Raw genomic sequence first — 19,251 nt, 5'->3', positions numbered from 1 at the left:
CCTAGTTCCTCAATTTACACAAAGTTTCTGGGACAAACAAACATGAAGATGCTTAAGTAGAAGTCAGATGAATAACAACATTTCTTTCTGGACATTACTTCAGGCAAAAAAGAAAAAGGAGAAGAGAAGAGAAGAGAAGAGAAGAGAAGAGAAGAGAAGAGAAGAGAAGAGAAGAGAAGAGAGGAGAAAAAGAACCACGATCAACAGGACAGACCTGGTCTCTCATGAGATGCTGGAAGTCATTTGCAGAAAAAGACAGGAAGTTTCTTGCTGCTGAAAAACGTCCAGGCAATCAGTTTCCACACTGCATTTTTGAGCTCCTTGTTCCTCATGCTGTAGATGAGAGGGTTCACTGTTGGAGGCACCACCGAGTACAGAACGGCCACCACCAGATCCAGAGCTGGGGAGCAGGTAGAGGGGGGCTTCAGGTAGGCAAACAGGCCAGTACTGACAAACAGGGAGACCATAACCAGATGTGGGAGGCACATGGAAAAGGCTTTGTTCCGGCCCTGCTCAGAGGGAATCCTCAGCACAGCCATGAAGATCTGCACATAGGAAAGAATGATCAAAAACAAGCAACCCAAAAATAAGAAAGCACTAAATGTGAGAAGTCCGATTTCCCTGAGATAGGAGTTGGAGCAGGAGAGCCTGAGGAGCTGGGGAACTTCACAGAAGAACTGGTCCACAATATTACCCTCACAGAGTGGTATTGAAAATGTATTTCCAGTGTGTAGCCCAGCATAGAGAAACCCACTGCCCCAGGCAACTCCTGCCATTTTGACACAAGCTCTGCTGCCCATGAGGGTCTCACAGTGCAGGGGTTTGCAGATGGCAACAAAGCGGTCATAGGCCATGACAGTGAGAAGAAAATATTCTGCTCCAATGAAGAAGAAGAGAAAAAAGACCTGGGCAGCACATCCTGAGTAGGAAATGGCCCTTGTGTTCCACAGGGAATTGGCCATGGATTTGGGGACAGTGGTGGAGATGGAGCAAAAGTCCAGGATGGAGAGATTGAGAAGGAAGAAGTACATGGGGGTGTGGAGGTGGTGGTCACAGGCTATGGTGGAGATGATGAGGATGGTGCCCAGGAGGGCAGCCAGGTAGATGCCCAGGAAGAGCGAGAAGTGCAAGAGCTGCAGCTCCCATTTGTCTGCAAATGCCAGGAGGAGGAACTCGTTGAGGAAGCTGCTGTTGGACATTTCCTCCCTCTGAGCACTGGGGACTGTCCAAGGAGCAGAAGACAATGAAGAGTTAGGAAAGACTTCTCTGAGCCAAACCCATGCCATTTCTCATAGGCTCCCCACTTTGCACCCCCTCACTCCCCAATAAACATGCACATTTCCTTTCCCATTTTTGGGAGGACCTTCTGTCAGTCCCCTTGCTTTAGCTCCATTTTGTGCTGGTGGAGTTTGCTGTGAGGAGCAGGGACTTCTGCCCGTGAGCTCCACAGGAGTCAGTCCTGCTCTACAGCCTGGGGTACATGGCAATAGAGGTGTTTCAGCTCCGATGTTCATTTTATGTCAGATGAAGTTCACCTTTAAAGGGGAAGAGCTTTTTAATATCTTCACACAGAGTTCCTGAGACTGTGGGCTGCAGCAGAAATGCTTGATTGATTTTATAATCATTTTGGTAGGGCTTTCTTCGATGCCTCCATCACACCTGGGGAGCTTTCTCTGAAGCTGTAGAAATCCTCATTTGTATTGTTGGAAAGATGAACACTACCGAGACCAGAGAGGAAAAAGCACTCCCTGTGGTTTAGCACAGAGTCAGGACAGCTGGTCTGATTTGTTCCCAGCTGCCCGCTGCTTGCACTTCTCTCAGCTGGAGGACAATTGCACTCAGAGGTTACTCTGAAAAAGAAACTGGACTATGAGGAAAGCACAAGAGTCCAGGTTCAAAGTACAACTCTCCAAACTTCTCTCTTTCTCAGCCTAGACATGGAGGACTGAGGAAGAAGGCATGACATGGCTCCTGACACAGATGATCATACTGAGGGCTCTGTGATGTGGGTGTTGACACGCATGGAAAATGTCAGCACTTGCATTCTAGCTGAGGACATGTAGCGTTCATTTCAGCTGCACACACATGCAGCTGCACACCCCCCAGAGATGGTCAAGTATCTTAAAGATGGGGTCTCCTAAAGGGAGAATCAGCGCATTCCCCAGTGCCACACAGCACATTGCCTAGAGCCCCACAGCTTAGAAGGGGGCTTAGGCACCTCGCTCCCATGCAGACTCCTCCATGGCAGCACCCTCAGGGTCCGAGTCTGAACCTCAGCTGAATCCCACCCCTCCCAATACCCAGAAAGCCCAAGAGCCAGAATAAGAGCAAAGCAGACAGGTGGAGAAACAAGGGCTAATACCATGACACTCCTGGCAAAAGAGGAAAGGAGAGAGGGACAGACGGGTACTCAGGAAAGCCTTCTCCTTACCCAGCTGTGCATGCCACCTCACAGACGGTGACACTGCAAGGCAGTCACTCTCAGCTCCCTTGCTGGACAGTGGAAAATGAGCCCATCCCCAGAGAGAAGCACCTCTCCTCTTCTAGAGGTCTGGCAGCAGAGGAGGCCAGAGACCACATGCCTTCAGGGCAGAGGGCTCTGTTGGATGGGAGAGGACATCTGGGGGATTGCTCAGAGGAAGGTGCCTACACCGAAGGGGCCAAAGGGGAGTTGCTCCACATCCCCCTTGCACTGTCAGCACTCTCCTCTGACTCTCTGGCCATGATTCCGCTGCCTGGAGCTGTTCCTGTGTCTTGTCCCATCCAGGGCTCACAGACTCTATGCCACCCTCTGTGTGCTTAGTTCTGCAGAACTCTGTCCCACTCTGCCAATGCTGGAGCTTTGAGGTAGCTCCTGCTTTGGCCCTCTTCTTGGAAGATCCCCTCAGGAGATGTCCGGGTGGTAAGATCAAGCTGTGAACAGCCCAGATTCGCATGGAACCCTCTCGATGGGAGAATGAACTTGCCCTGCTGGGTGTTGCTCCTTCCACCCGGAGCTTCTCCCCACAGTGTCACGGGGAGTTCCCTGGGCAGGCTGAGTGCTGACCCTCGCAGGCAGCAGCATTACTGCTCCAGGCACACAGCATCCCTGGAGTGCAGGGACACTGCTCTGAATTGCAGCCCTGTGGAGACATGTGCACACTCTGGCTTCACATCCCTGAAGCTGTCCCCAGGAGAAGGAAGCGGTGATGCCTTGTCCCTCTGATGGTGGGGCAAATAATCCCTGCTCTGGAGCACCTCCTTCTCCTGCACCTCTGAGAAGCTGTGAGAGCCATCCTGACAGTTCAGATCAGCCACAAGATGTGCCAGCTTAGAAGACCCCTCTAGGAACCACAGCTGCATGGCCATGCAGCCAGAGACTTACTGTGTTAAGGGCAGTGAAGATTTCCCCTCCAACGAGCTCTCAGTTGTCCTCCCACTCCAGACTGCCATGAACTTCTCTCTGAGTTGCTCACCTCATCTGGGCACCTGCAGGCAGTGCCCTGAGCCCTGCTGCTCTTTGCAGAGAAGCTGCTCCTGGACTGAGCAGCTCTCTGCAGAGCCTGCCATGTTGCCATGAGCTCTCTCAGTCCCAGGAGCCTGGCCCAGCTCAGGAGCAGAGGCACAACCAAAGGAGTGACTTTCTTTGCCCCACGGGCTTTCTTGAGGTGTCCCTGGGAGCTCCAGGGCTGACAGCTCCTGAGAGGCAGCAAGGTCCCTCCCAGGGAATGTACTTTGAAGTAGGCTAACGTAATCACCTACATTCTCTCTCTCAACTGTGGAGAGAGACTAAATTCAGCAGTGCAATTTTTCCTGTCAGAAGAGAGAGATGTCTAAGAGAAGTAGAGCTATCCCCCCCTGGAATTCTCTATTCCTGTCACACAACTAGACATGATGCCTTGACAGTGATGAGAAGGGAGTTCATTTACCCATCCTTTGATTACTGATTCAGCTGAGTCAACCTAAGCTCATAATCTCAGGTTAGAAGCCCAAAGGCTGAATGGGGATTCTGTTTCATCCCATACACACCATGAGCACAGAGCAGGTGGGATTCCTCTTGCCTTTGGTTCTCCTGAGAACTTGTCTGCACACAAGCCCCTTGTCCAAGCTCCCAGTATAATCGATGGTGATGGAAGGCAGGAGTGCCAGCAGAAACGCCTGGTGGCACTTGAGGGGTGGTCCAAGATACAAGCAAGTGTTTTCAAGTTCTGATGAAGCAGTTATGAGAGACTTGCATCATTCTGCAGCATCAGCTGGAGGCCAGGAGGGGAATATCCTTGACTGCCTGATATGACAGTAGATGCCCACATTTAGGACAACTACACCTGTCACTACTCTTGAAGTCCAGTGCCGGCCTACGCAGCTGACCAAAATAAGAGCTATCTCTCTCTCTAGGCTCCCTCAACTTTAATTGCTAGATCTCCTTTTGACACATACATCTCCCTATTTTTCAGACACCTCATTTAATTCAAATGCAGCAGCTCAATGTTATATGGCCTAAAAATATTCCTCCAGCACCTTGTCACATGCTGGGGATGTCTAGCACAACCGCATTTGACTGGCAAGGAGAAAACAGGATGTCCAGGAAAGCCATGTCCTTTTTGATGGGTGCTGGAGAGGCACCCCAAGGCATCTCAGGTGGGTTAGTGCCTCTGTACCAGCGACTACATCCCACAGCTGCAGGGAGGCAAGGTGCATCCTGCCTACATCCAGGGTGCTGCAGGAATGAGAGGCATGTCACATCACGGTCTCCACTCACATGCCTACACTCTTGAACCCTGACGGTTCTCCTTTCTCCAATCTTTTACTCCCCTGCCTGACAAGATGAAGAGGGAATCAGCTAACAGTGTTCACAGTGCAGCTGTGGTGGTGAAGAGTCTGTGGGTGTTGTTGTGCTTTGGCTGAGATGTGTATTTGTGCATGCCTGCAGGTACATGTGTGTGTATGTTTGTCTTCATGTGAGATCACATCTGGCTGCATGTGCGTATTGGTGCCCACAAATGAGTTGGGGAGTTTGTGCATATGCTGAGTGCAGGCATGTGTATCTGGCTGGTAGGTGTATCTGAGTGTGTGCACACCAGTACACTTTTGCACTCATAGACACAGTTCTGCACATGCATGGGGGAAAGGGGAGGATGTGCATGCCTGTACACACAATGTGGAGGGCTTGCATGTGTTTGAGCAAATGCATGCACCTCCATGTGCATGAGTCTGCGCACGTTTGTGCGCTCAAGCTGGCATACATGTGTGCATGTGTGTACCTATTTCTTGTGGGGGCACCAGTGTTTGTGCATGTGTGTGCATGTGTATGAGATAGCATGTCTTCACATGAGTGTCTCTGTGCAGTTGTGAGCACACTCACATGTGTTTCCTCATCTGTGTTTGTATGTGTGTGGGTGTGTACATTTTTGTGCTCTAGTCTGTGTGAATGCAGAAGGGTGTGTTAACAGCAGTGACAAATCTCTCGCACTCTATGTCTTTGACCCCATAGCCTTGCCCCTCTCCAGCCCCTGTACACCCAGGCTCCCATTTGGATCCACAACCATCAGCTCAGGACAAGTTTCCTCTTACCTGTGCACTCACTCTTCAGATGGCAACTCCAGCCTCTTTGTTTTCTGTACATTGCTGCTGTGGACACTGACCACAGTCCTTTCTCCTGATGTCATCTGAAGAAATGGGAGTCCCATGCATCAGAGGGTTGGCTTTCAGCAAAGGAAGAGAGACCCTCATACAGCAATACAGCAGAGATGTGAGGCTGTTCCCCAAAACACAGCCTGCAGAGCTGACTCCTGGCAGGAACATTGCAGTCACAGTGGGAGAACCAGGAGAGTCACCTCATCTGGCTGCTGGGGAATGTCAGAACCTGGCCAGGGGTTCACTGCTCTTCCCAATCAGCCTTTCTATTGCCTTCTGATAACACTCATGGCATCAATGAGAGGAGGGGAGTGCCATTTTTCAGAGCAGGAGCAATCCTCTTGGGGGGTTTGGTAAGTTAGAACAGACGATCCCAATGACCCCTTCTTAGCGCAGGCTGCAACCCCAGCACCAGTGCTCAGCTCTGCCCTGCCCCTTGTCTGGAGCCTTTCTGCCAACGGAGTTCACTCCTGAGTCAGGAGACGCACAACTGCAGTGCCCTGCTGCAATGGCCAAGGAGCTCAGTGACCAGAAGCTCAGAAGGAATAATTTCCTCTCCCAGCAGAGCCTAGCAGTTGCATTTCTGTGATGAACAAGGCCAAGGAAGGACTTTGGATGTGTTTCATGAGACAGCAGAAGTGAAGACTACATTGAAACACAGCATAACTTCATCTTTTGAAGGAAGCTCCAGAAGCAGTAAGGGAGTGCTCAGATGATTACACCCAAGAAGAACTCAGAAACCTACGCTCCCTTGGAGGTCAAGTCTGTGCAGATGAGGGGAGAGGCTAACCTGGGCGCTAATCACAAAGCAGAAAACCTCACCTGATACCTGAAGCCTAAGCTGTTAAAGGAATCCCTGCAGCCCTAACACCCACCTGCCTCCCTCAAACCCCAGAGCCTTCAAGCTGTCTTCCAAGCCTAGCTTGAAGCTGGTTGACCAGTTGTTCCTTCACTTCAGGATCTGTGTGTTGCCGGGGGCTGAGGAAGAAACCCTGACCCCAGGTTGACTGGTGGCCCAAAGCACCCACATGGGGTTGATTGGCCCACCCAGACCCACGAGCTTTTTTCCAGTCTCCAGAGTGGGTCATGCCTGGCACACACTGGGTACTTGGTGTCAGAAGTGAGAGCCCATTGGGGCTCACCCCCCCCACCCCCCAACTCACTAGGGAAGTGAAAAAAATGATCAGAGTAGAGGTATTTCACCAGCAGCTGGGTCATGGCATGGGTCATGCACATGTGGGGCCTTCCACTTATTGTGTACCTCTCATGTTTCTTCACAGCACCAGGCTAGAGTCAAGCTCAACAGGGACTTCTTTCCCTGCTGATTCCATCAAGCTCGTTCCCTTGGCTGTGGTTTCACTGGAGAGTAGGTAGGAACAGTGGGAATCTCATTCATGCATGTCACTAAGTAGATGACAAGGCATTTGGCTATTTACTGAACAGCAAACAATGTGGTACCTTTTTCAAGTTGGACTTAAAGGCAAAGACAACTCTGGTGAACACATCATCTGGAACAAGATTTTATGCCCCACTACCTCCTTGATCCACCACCAGAGTCAAGGCAAAACAGAATCTGGGATTCCAGAAGGCTGAGCAGACACGTCATCTGTGTGAAGCATTTTACTGTTGCCTTCGGAGAGAAGGACTTCTAAAGAACATCACTTTTATATTTGCCCAATTCTGTGTTGTCAGCCTTACCTAGGCTGGCAAAACTGTGGATAATATCTACTGAGGAAAGGAAAGCCCTTCTACTGAAGAGCCTTGCAACCCTCTTTTGTTGGCCATCGGAGAACCCAAACTACATTTATACCACTTTCCTCGAGCACTAACCGGGAATCCCAGGAATTCAACATCAACGGCATTGGTGAGTTCCATCACCTGCTCCTTCAAGTGCTGATATTTCCACACTTTTTTCCATCGCTGCATCCCCTAAAGATGACAAAATACTTTCAGAATGGACTGATACATCCACTGCCCATGTCCGAGACCCTTTTACCATTTCCAAACTTGCCTTAAAGAGCTCATCATTTTTATCCCTCACGTTAGGTTCCAGAAACACCACCCAACCTGTCCTCTTAGCCTCATTAGACATCATCCTGTACAGGATGTTCTGCCTCTTGATCTGGGCATCTTGAACTGCAGGACAGTAACCAATAATATGGGAGCAAGTTTCCCATTCAACGGGACAATACCTGTAACTTCTCCAGGACCCTTCCCCTAAACCTCCAGCCAAGCACTCCCTAGCTGGGTAGACATCAGCCTGGACTAGTAATGCCATTAAATGTTCCTATGGGGAATGCACCTATAATGCACCAACCAATCATTACTGATGTTGTTGTTCACAGAATTCTTGACACCATTGCCTTGACTGTGCAGATTTATCCAATTCTCAAATTCGTGTTTTCTCCACCTATTCAGGTTAGGGAAGATGACCTTTGGAACAGATGTCTCCCTTTTGGATGCTACCTCTTCCTCTTCCAATGTGGCCAGGATTACTGTAACAGCTAATCTATCTGTTATTGATCGTATTTTATCTACTCGACCTCCCGCAGCAATCTACAGACACAAAATTCTCTCTGGATACCTTCTGGAACAGTTATTCTGATAGTGTCATCTTGGGAGTGGGTGAAACAATGCAACCAATGAGCCTATATATTCAGAATCTCACTCGCCAGGGTGCGATCCCCAAGCCACTATCTTTCATGCTGGATTAAAGAATAGACTCACACATGCTGGAAGGTAGATGAAGCCAGCTCTTCACCACCATTCTTATGTCCCAGTCAAAGGATTGGAGGTATGAGGTATTTGCACCAGGATGATCTGCTGCATATAACAGGCTCAGAATGGCATACCTCTTCAAGATTTCAACAATATGCAGTGGTTTCAAAGCTTATCAAGCTTCTCTTGCAGCTCTGGCTTGGAAGGACCAATCCATGGGTCCACCTCTCAGAGCTGCCTGGCTCCATCATATTTAGATTAGAGCCATTCACCTTCCATGGGTCACAGCCATTGATGGTAATAGAATCTTCTGTGGGCCTTATAAAGAACCCATGGCATTTCTCAGCCTTCAAGCTCAGCCCCATCAGTTGGCAGAATCCCTCAACCACTGCAATATTTTCCTGCATTCCATCCCAAGAGTCACTTAATAGGACCAGATCATCTGCAAACACCAATGATGTAAACCTGTTGCTGCCATGCTTAAACTCATTTCCAATCTTCTCCAACCTACATAACAGCAGAACTATTGATAAATTGAATAGCATCAAGGACATGGGATCTCCTTGCTTCACTCCAGTGAGTATCTCTGTCACCTCTGACTGCTTTCCCCTCTCCTCCATCCGAGCTGTGTTATCAGACATATCAGCGATGATGCCTGTTACATGACCATCAACACCTCTTTGTTTCAGGGCATGAAAAATATGTTGATGGCTAACTGAATCAAAGGCCTTTGCCAGAACCACAAAGAGCACCCCCAGAACTTTATATTCTCTTTTTGCATACTTTATCAGTATCTGGAGCACCTTCCGATTTTCCAGTATAAAGCCTCTCTGGCAGCTGTTATTCGGACATGCTCTTGTCAGTCGGTCTGTTAGGATTCTTGAAAACAGCCTCAAGATAATCAACCTGATGGCAATGGGTCACCAATTATTAACATCCAGATGTTTCACCGGATCCATGGACTTTGGAATCAATATTGTTCTTCATTCTTTGATCCCCACCTGGATCTTCCCAGGCAGCAGACAAAGGCTGAACATTTGAGCAAGCTGATTGTCGTGAGGGTCCTCCTCAAGGAAGTCCCTCAAGCTTAGGCAATCTGGACCAAGCAGTTTTTATTAATTTCTAAGATGTTCCTGAGAACCTCTTTAAGTGAAATCATCCTCTTGAATGCAGAATTGTCCACCTTGGAAAGGTCCCAAGCTGATAAAGAGGCATCACTAATTACATGATGAGGCATTTGGCTATTTATCAAATCTCAAACTTAATAGAGGCACTTCTTCTGGGTTGGGTTGTGTAGGCAGCTTGTCTGTCCTTGTCAAGCTAGTAAGTGTCATTGGAGAACGGATGTGACATCTGCTTTCTGGTGTTAGTTCTGGATTAGGAGCTTGGTATAATCAATCTTTAGCCCCAGCAGATGCAGCAACCCACCACCTATAGTCCCTCCAGCCCCACAGCCAGATAATAAGGGACAGACAGAGATGCAGCAGTTTCAGAAGACTGAGAAAACTCGAGCATCTGTGTGAAAAATTTCACTTTGCTTCAGGGGGAAGCTAAAGAGTCTTCATGGCATGCCTGAAACTACCAATTAACAGTCAAGCACAAGGAAGTACCCATGGCCTGGCCACATCACATGAGGCCAGAAGACCTCATGGCACGGGCACCCTGAAACAGCAACTGTATGAGGCACAGAAACAGGTTTGGGGGAGCGCTGAATAGCTCTCCCTGAGTCATCACATGATAACAGCCAACGTCATTCTCAGCATCTCACACAGCCCAGCACACTCTTGCAGTGTACATGCCAATAGTCAGAACCAGTGAGGGCTGGGAGACCTGTTCCCTGGGCAGACCTCAACCATGACAGTGATGGTCAAACTCGTCCAGCCACGGCATGTGCCCAGCCCCACTTCACACCCCAGCCTGACCGACCCAGCCCTTAGAGCCAAGTCTTATCCCGAAGTTACCTATCCTACCTGCCAACTATCCCTTACCTACATTGTTCCAACATGCCAGAGGCTGTTCACCTTGGGGACCTGCTGTGGATATGGGTATGGCCCGGCATGAGATTTACACGGGCCAGTGAGAGCTCACCGGACGCCACCGGAACCACGACGCTTTCCAAGGTGTGGGCCCCTCTCTTGGGGCAAACCCATTCCAGGGCGCCCGGCCCTTCACAAAGAAAAGAGAACTCTCCCCGGGGCTCCTGCCGGCTTCTCCGGGATAGGTTGCGTTACCGCACTGGACTCCTCGGCTCTGCCTCTGCCTCGGGATCCCACCTCAGCCAGCGCGCGCCGGCCCTCACCTTCATTGTGCCATGGGCTTTTGAGCAAGCCACTGACTCACACACGTGCTAGACTCCTTGGTCTGTATTTCAGTTTGTGCCCATTGCCTCTCATCATGTCACTGGGCACCACTGACAAGAGTCTGGCCCCATCATCTTGATAAATGCCCATCAGATATTGATAACATTTACAAGATCCCCCTTTAGCTTTCTCTTCTCCAGGCTAAAGAGTTCCAGGTCCCTCAGCCTCTCCTTACACGAGATGTCCTCCTGTCCCTTACTTATCTTTGTGGCCCTTCACTGGACTCAACCCAGTAAGTCCATCTCTTCCATTGTGCTGGGGAGTCCAGATTTGGATCCAGCAATCTGGTACGGTCTAACCAGTGGTGAGTTAATAGCCCTAGGCTGAGTTAACCCCTATATACAGTGCAATGTCCCTATACTCCAGAATCCCACAGACTTCTTTGCGTCTCTGGAGTGGTTCTTCGGAGACAGTAATTGTGCAGCTGTGGCTGAGCTTGCCTTGCTGGAGCTCTGGCAGGGGACTCACTCAGCTGCTGACTATTTGCTTGAAATGAGGAAGCTGTCTGTGGCAGCAAGGTGGGAAGAATGGCCAGGGTGGATCCTCCCCAGAGCCTGAGGCAGCTCTCAGACCTGCCTCACCCTGTGGAAAGGCACCTCATGGTACGCCTGAGAGTGCAGTGGGTCCCTTGGGGGAGCCCAGCCATGCTTTTCTTCATCCCCTTCCCCTTAGCTCTCCTTACTGCACCAGCAAATCTCCTGCTCCTACTGGTGCCAAGGGAGCATGGTTGCAGGTGTATGCCCTAGAGTCTCACCTCAGCATACCCCTTATCTTTGCCTTCCCTCATGGGTACACAATCCAAACCATTGCCCTGGTGGACTCAGGGGTTTCCCACACTCCTGTGGCCTCTGAGTTTGTCCAGAGTGCCCACATCTTCACCCAGCCATAGCTGATCCCAAATATGGTCAGTGCAGTAGATGGAATGAGTCCCTGGGGGGGGGGTGAGGGTGGGGGGGACCATTACCCATGAATCCGTTCTTCTGACCATAACTATGACACCTGGACATTCTGAGATGGTAGTCCTTCCCCATCTGGCATACAGCCTTCTCTCCAGTCATCTTCAGCTTGCCCTGGTTACAGAAGCACAACCCTAGACTTTACAGGAAATGGGAATCCTTTCACTTCCCTGCAGGCAGGCATTACTCAAAGGGTGAGGGTAAGAGACAGCCCTGGGATCGTCATGGAACTGTTCCCCAGCTACAGCACCCCACAGGGGTGGCTCTAGAAAGGCCCGTGTTCCTGGTGCCACACAACACCAACAGCTGTCTGACTGCATGGCTGCTGTGCCTGTGTTTGAAATGAGCCCTGCAGTGACCTTCTGTAGGGCAGTGACCAAGCAATGCACCTCCACGAGAGTGGTACCAAATACAGCAACTCTGCATCCTAGCAGTGCCCTCATCACAGCACAGTCTCAGCCCCAAGTTCCTGCGTCGCTGCAGCTTCCACTGGTGCCACAGACTGCACGAGGAATTAAAATAGGCATTCACCAGAGCCCTGCTCCTAGTCCACCCAGACCCCAGCTGGCCTTTCATTGTACAACCTGCTGCTTCAGGCCGAGCCATAGGGGCCATCATCTTCCAGAGGTCCCATAGAGACTACTGTGAGCTCAGGTCCTCCAATGATGCCATGATGCACCTGCAGCTGGACATGGAGGGGGGCATCCTGGAACACAAAGCATCTGATTATCCAGGTCTACTGGTGACCCATGACACAAGCAGTTGTGACTGAGTGGATCAGATCCTGAAGCAATACAGTCTTTTTCTCCAAGATGACTGTGTCACCCTCTTCCCATTTTCAGAGTAAGCTTATAACAATAAGCAGACCCCATTTGTTGCTCAGTTTGGGTTCCACCCTGAAAGTCATCCACACCAGCAGCTTCCCATCTACCTGCAGCTGGTGACCTGCTTGCACAAGTCCCAACATGCCCTCCTCATAACCCAGCTGGACAAAGTCAAAACTGCCTACAACAGACAAGCAGGGAGATAGTGTCACCCAGCCACAGCCTTTCCCACTGGTGATCAAGTGTGGCTTTCCAGTGAGCACATCCAGCCTACCTGACCACCTGGCAAGCTGGACCGTCACTATCTGGGGCCTTTCACCATTGGTGACCAAATCAATCCAGTTACCTCCCACATGGCACTCCCAAAGTCCCTGAAGATTCACCTTGTTTTTCTGTCTCCCTCGTGAAGCCTGATCATCCAGACCCCTTCCACTGCCAGCTACTCCCCCACCTCTGGTCATGACACAAGGGCAACCACAACAGCAAGTGAGGTGAAGCTTAGACTCTGAACTCCTCTGTGGGAAACTTCCTATCTCCTTGACTGGCAGGGCAATGGACCTGAGGAGCACCCTTGGGAACCAGTGGACAAAGTGTATGCTCCAGCCAAGATAAGGGCTTTCCAGAGCAAGTTCCCCCCTCAAAACACAGGCCCCTGTAAGGGCTGAGGACACACATTGCTGCAAGGGGAGGCTGCTGTTAGGGCCCTGAGTGTAGTAGGAGGCCTTAATTGCCCTGACCAGCCTCACCTGGGGCCTCCACCCACTCCCTCTGACCAGGACCTCCATTTCAATTCAGGCTGGGGACTTCAGGCCTTCCAGAATTTTGTCTTAGGGGGTTCTGCTTTAGCCCTCTTCCCGAAGTGCTGCTTGGAATCCCTGTGTGGACCTTGAATTGGGCCTGTTAATCCCACCTTTCCTGACTATCACTGGACTGTCAATAGGACCTGCTGCTGTCACTACCCTGCTCTGTTCACCTGCCTCTGGTGCTGTGGGACTGCACCCTAATGGTGAGGTCTTTGCTTGGCTTGCACTGTGGCTGCCCTCAGATCCTGGCTCACCTTCTCACTACTTAGATGACAAGGCATTTGACTGTTTACTCAACCAGGAATTAAACCATGGTGTCTTTTCCAGGTTGGATTTGCTAGTTTTTCTCTCTACCCTCACAAACTTGTGATGATGTCATAAGAACAGTACCACAATCTGCATTACCCTGTTACAGTCCCAGATGAGTGAAGCTTGGTGCAATCAAAGCTATCTAGGAAAACCTGGTCTTTAACTCCTTCAGGTGTGTAATCTGTCCCTACAAATCTCTCCAGCCCAGTAACCAGCTATTAAGGCAGAAAGAGAGATGCAGCAGATGCAGAACACTAAGCAAACTTAAGCATCTGTGTGAAGACTTTTGCTCTGCTTTAGTAGAAGGCATCCTCAGCCCTGTTAGTTTACAAAATTCCTCTACCACTGTGATGTTTCCTTGCATCCCATCCCAGGAGTCACTTAATAAAGCTAGATCATCTGTGAAGGCCAAAGTTGGAACCTTGTTGCTGTTGTGCCAAAACCCTCTTCCCAGCTCTTCTAATCAGCATGACAATGGGTCTATTAATAGTTTGAACAGCACTGAGGAAATGGCATCTCTGTTTTACTCTGGTGAGGATCTTAATACCATCTGACTGACTTTCCTTCACCTCCAGCTGAGTTGTGGTGTTACTGTACATATTGGTGATGATGCCTATTCCATGTTCATCAACATCTTTCTGTTTCAGGGTTTGAAGACTATGCTGATGACTCACCAAGACAAAAACTTTCACTAGATCCATGAAGACAACTCTCAGAGGCCTGTGGTCCCTTTTGGCATTTTTAATCAGTATCTGAAGCACCTTGAAATGTTCAAACACCTGGGGGCTGATATAAATCCCCTTTGACAGCTGTTAATCAGAGATGCCTTTGTCAGCCTTGCTGTTAAGATTCTTAAAAGTAGCCTCACATTAATCAACCTGATGGTAATGGGTCACCAGTTCTTAATATCTAGTTGTTTTACTGGGTCAGCAGATTTTGGTATTAATATAGTTCTGCATTCCTTGACCCCCTATGGGATCTTGCTGGACACCAGCCAAAGATTACAGTTTTCTGCCAGCCTGATGCCTTGTGAGTCTTCTCTGATGAGATCCCTCATGTTGGAGGACGCCGGAGTGGGAGGCGGGCCCGGAGTAACGATGGAGTCTCAATATGAGTATGATCGTTCTCCCCCCTTTATTAGAGTTTACACCAAGTATATATATGGATAAGCAATACGCATGCGCTAGCAATAGTTACATGATTGGCTACAGTTTCTGTCCATGCGCATAAAGCGGATACATGATTGGTGCAAGGTTGCTGTCCACGCTCCGTCGACATTTACGGAACCTAGTTCCGTCCAGACTTGTTTACCAGTTTTGTGAATACCTTCTTTTGTAGTGCTCAAGGCTGCTATACGGCCACTTTCAGCAGGCTTCAGCAGGCTCGCTTGCCTTGGCCTAGATTCCTTCCTCTACCCCGAAGACAGGATTGCTCATCCCAATCAGAGCATGCCCTCTCTCACTTAACCATTCCCATAACCATTCCTCCATCACCCTCAGACTTAGGCAGTCCAATACAGGTGCAGAGCTCTTATTCTTTTATATATCCATTACCTTTTTGTGAATTTCCTTAGCTGTAATCATCTATTTCTGAAAACAGAACTGTCTGCCTTTCTGGTGCCCAAAGCATCCCCAAGTTGACAAAGGGACTTGCTACCTTCCACTTCTTCTTAGAGGTGACATACAGTTCTTCCAAGGGGAGCTTGCATTTCATGAACTTGATCTTATCTAAGATGATACCAGCCAGTTTGCAGTGATCTAACTCAAACAAGCACTGGTATCTCCAAAAGAGCACCCATCTCACTCCCCTTTCTTTCCTCCATGTCTATACTGACTGACCTTCCTCTTAACCATGTCTCCCACCAGATATGATAGCCAAGCTTCAGGTGCCTCATTGAAGGCACCTGGGGCATTTCCTGGCCTTCTACTACCTTCTCAAAAGCCACTCTAAACTCAGAGGTAAGCCTACCTGCATGTATCCATTCTCCAACATTACTGCTCTACCAGATCTTAATCCCTTGCATTCTCCAATCCCCACTGGTTACCTCTGTGCACTCTGGCAATCATGCTGCTTTTGCAGTGTAGAATCTTTAACACCTGACTTAAACACAGCAAAACAGGGTTCAGGTGGGGATATCTCAAGCATTTGCATGCAGGCAGAATTAGAGACCTGTGTGCAGTTACAGGGCTATGATCTCATTGTGATTCTGGACACATGATGGGATAGCTCACATGACTGGAATGCTACAGGATCTTTATGAAGGACAGGCTAGGAGGGCGAGGTGGAGGGGTCACCCTTTATGTGAGAGAGCAGCTGGAATGTATGAAGTTCTGCCTAGGGGTGGACAATGGGCTGGCTGAGACGTTGTGGGTAAGGATTAAGGGGCAGACTAACATGGCTGGCATGATTATGGGCAATTGCTACAGGCCACCTGATCAGGAAGAAGTAGATGAGGCCTTCAACAAAAAGCTGGAAGTAGCCTTGCAGTCACAGGCCCTGGTTCTCGTGGGGGACTTTAACCACCCTGATACCTCCTGAAGGGAAAACACAGCAAGGCACAAGTAATCCAGAAGTCCATGGGCCCTGATGTGATGCACCCACGTGTGCTGACAGAGCTGGCAGATGTCACTACTAGGCCACTGTCCACCATCTTTGAAAGGCCATGGAGAACAGGAGAGGTGCCTGAGCACTGGAAGAAAGCCAATGTCACTGCAGTCTTCAAAAAGGGCAAGAAGGAGGACCCGGGAAACCACAGGCCAGTCAGCCTCACCTCCATCCCTGGAAAGGTGATGGAGCAGCTCCTGCTGGAGGCCATCTCCAAGCATGTGGAGGACAAGAAGGTGTTCAGGAGTAGTCAGCATGGCCTCACTAAAAGGGGAAATTGTGCTTAACCAGTCTGATAGCCTTCTCTGACGGAATGACTGGCTGGGTAGATGAGGGGAGAGCAGTGGATGTTGTCTCCCTTGACTTCAGCAAGGCTTTTGACACTGTCCCCATAACATCCTCACAGGGAAGCTCAGGAAGTGTGGGCTGGATGAGTGGACAGTGAGGTGGATTGAGAACTGGCTGAATGGCAGAGCTCAGAGGGTTGTGATCAGCAGTGCAGAGTCTAGTTGGAGGCCTGTAGCTAGCAGTGTCCCCCAGCGGTCACGACTGGGTCCAGTCTTGTTCAACTTCTTCATCAATGACCTGGATGAAGGCACAGAGTGCACCCTCAGCAAGTTTGCTGATGATCCAAAACTGGGAGGAGTGGCTGATACCCCAGAAGGCTGTGCTGCCATTCAGAGAGATGAGGACAGGCTGGAAAGATGGGCAGAGAGGAACCTCATGAAGTTCAACAAAGGCAAGTGCAGGGTCCTGCACCTGGGGAGGAATAACCCCATGCACCAGTACAGGGTTACTGGGGTTGGGGGGTTGACCTGCTGGAAAGCAGCTCTGCAGAGAAGGACCTGGGAGTGCTGGTGGACACCAAGTTGACCATGAGCCAGTAATGTGCCCTTGTGGCCAAGAAGGCCAATGGTATGCTGGGGTGCATGAGGAAGAGTGTTGCCAGCAGGTCGAGGGAGGTGATCCTCCCCTTCTACTCAGCCCTGGTGAGGCCACATCTGGAGTACTGTGTCCAGTTCTGGGCTCCCCAGTACAAGAGAGACATGGAGCAGGTGGAGGGCTGTGAAGATGCTTAGGGGACTGGAGCATCTCTCATATGAGGAAAGGCTGAGAGAGTTGGGTCTGTTCAGCCTGGAGAAGAGGAGACTGAGGGGGGAATCTTATCAGTATGTATAAGTATCTGAAGGGAGGGTGTTGAGAGGATGCGGACAGACTCTTTTCAGTGGTGCCCAGCGATAGGACAAGAAGCAATAGGTACAAGCTGAAACACAGGAAATTCTGTCTGAATATGAGGAAAAAACTGTACTGTGAGGGTGACAGAACACCGGAACAGGTTGCCCAATCCTGTGCAATGTGCTCTATGTGACCCTGCTTGAGCAGGGGGGTTGGACTAGATGATTTCCAGAGGTCCCTTCCAACCTCAGCCATTCTGTGATTCTGTGATTCTGCAGCTGTTACCTTTTATCACTGATTTGTTTCACTGATTTCAGGGGCAAACTTTTTTCCAATTGATATTCCAAGCATCTGTGTATTTCTGCCCCACATCTATCACTAGTCCCTTGAGTCTTAAGCTGTCAGGGAGCAGAAAGGGCCAGCTACTCCCTAGAGGATAGGGAGCAGAATGCCAAAGTGATAACACAGCCATCAGGACAGAGGCCTCACCAGTCAGGGCTGAATCCCACAGCACCAGAGCCAGGCAAACAGGGCAGACACGGAGATCACATCCAGGTTCAACCAAGAGTCTAGACCATCAGGCAAGTTTGTGATGATGAGCCAGGTCCAAGGCCAAGCCAGGAAGTCAACCCACTGGTGAGGATCAGGTCCAGCGATCACCAGGCAGGTCTGTGGATCAACAGGGTCTAGTGTCTAGAATCTATGCCCAGGCCCAGCTCTGGCTGAGCTGGAAAACAGCACCTTTGCAATATAACTCAGGTGGAGACTGAAGGCCCAGGGCAGAGATTAAATGGGGCTCCTGGGGTCACAGGCAGAGGCCCCAGGTGTGCCTGCTCAGGGCCATTAAGTCCTATTAGCGCTCACTGTACCTTGACACCATCCTCATTTATTTTGGGAGGGCCAGAGCAGGAGTTTTCTGATGCCTGGGAAAAGGTGGATGTTGCACCCGTCTGCAAGAAAAGCATGAAGAAGGATCTGGGGAGTTACAGGCTTGCCACCCTTACCTCAGTCCCTGGGAAGGTATGGGAACAAATCCTCCTGGCAGCCATCCCTAAACACAGGGAGGACAAGAAGGAGATTGGTGAACCAGTATGGACTGACCAAGGGAACTGGTCAAGAGCATTGGACCGTGAATGGCTTAATTAATTCATTCCCTGGGTAATGGGATAGCGTGCACTTTTAGCACATTTGTAGATGATACTTATTTGTGGGGAGTGGGGGAATCCTTGAGCAATCTTACCTATTTCATCATGCCTGGAGTGGGGTGGTTGGACTTGGTGATGTCCAGAGGTCTCTTCCAAGCTAAGTTTCTGTGGTTCAGTGAATCTTTCCTTTGTGAGCTGCATAAAGACAGAATAGGTAGAGGAAACATAAAAGAAAGGCAGAGGTACACACATATGTCAATACAAACATAGCCGTTCCTCTGAACAATGTTTCTCAATTCAACAGTTCTCCATTCGAAATAGGATATTCATTTTGGTAAATGGCTATATATATATGTGTGTGTGTATATATAGATCTATGTATATATCATCATACATGGAGGATAATCAGCTTGCTAGTGCATACTAATGGTCTTGTCAGTAAAAACCTATGAAAATTTATGAGAATTTACTTTAAAAACTCCCTTGAAATTCTGAAAATGAAGACTTTCAGTTATTAGATAAAGTTCCTTACTGAATAGATTTCAACTTTCTACTAAAATCTACATTCTGTTATGCACGCAGAGGTGGCTATTGGTGTCTGAGATACCTTGGGGAAGCTGAAGCACCCACTTGGGACTGGGAGATGTAACCCAGGACATGCAGCAGACCTTTGTGACGCACTAGTTGGTCACTAGGAACGGTACTACAAGACATCTCGGTTGAGGCAAACTACTTCTCTTTGT

General features: G+C 49.6%; 1 protein-coding gene across 1 annotated transcript; it reads right to left on the bottom strand.

The window, feature by feature from the left end:
• Nucleotides 1–239: 239 nt before the first annotated feature.
• LOC136996415 (olfactory receptor 14I1-like) lies at nucleotides 240–1,199 on the bottom strand. Its single transcript, XM_067317337.1, has one exon. The coding sequence runs from the start codon at nucleotides 1,197–1,199 to the stop codon at nucleotides 240–242; it is 960 nt and encodes a 319-aa protein (XP_067173438.1).
• Nucleotides 1,200–19,251: the final 18,052 nt, after the last annotated feature.

This window comes from Apteryx mantelli, unplaced genomic scaffold (genome assembly GCF_036417845.1).
Source record: "Apteryx mantelli isolate bAptMan1 unplaced genomic scaffold, bAptMan1.hap1 HAP1_SCAFFOLD_39, whole genome shotgun sequence".
In the NCBI taxonomy this organism is placed as follows: domain Eukaryota; kingdom Metazoa; phylum Chordata; class Aves; order Apterygiformes; family Apterygidae; genus Apteryx; species Apteryx mantelli.
Note: the sequence above shows the minus strand (reverse complement) of the source record. Positions and strands in the feature narration are given on the sequence as shown.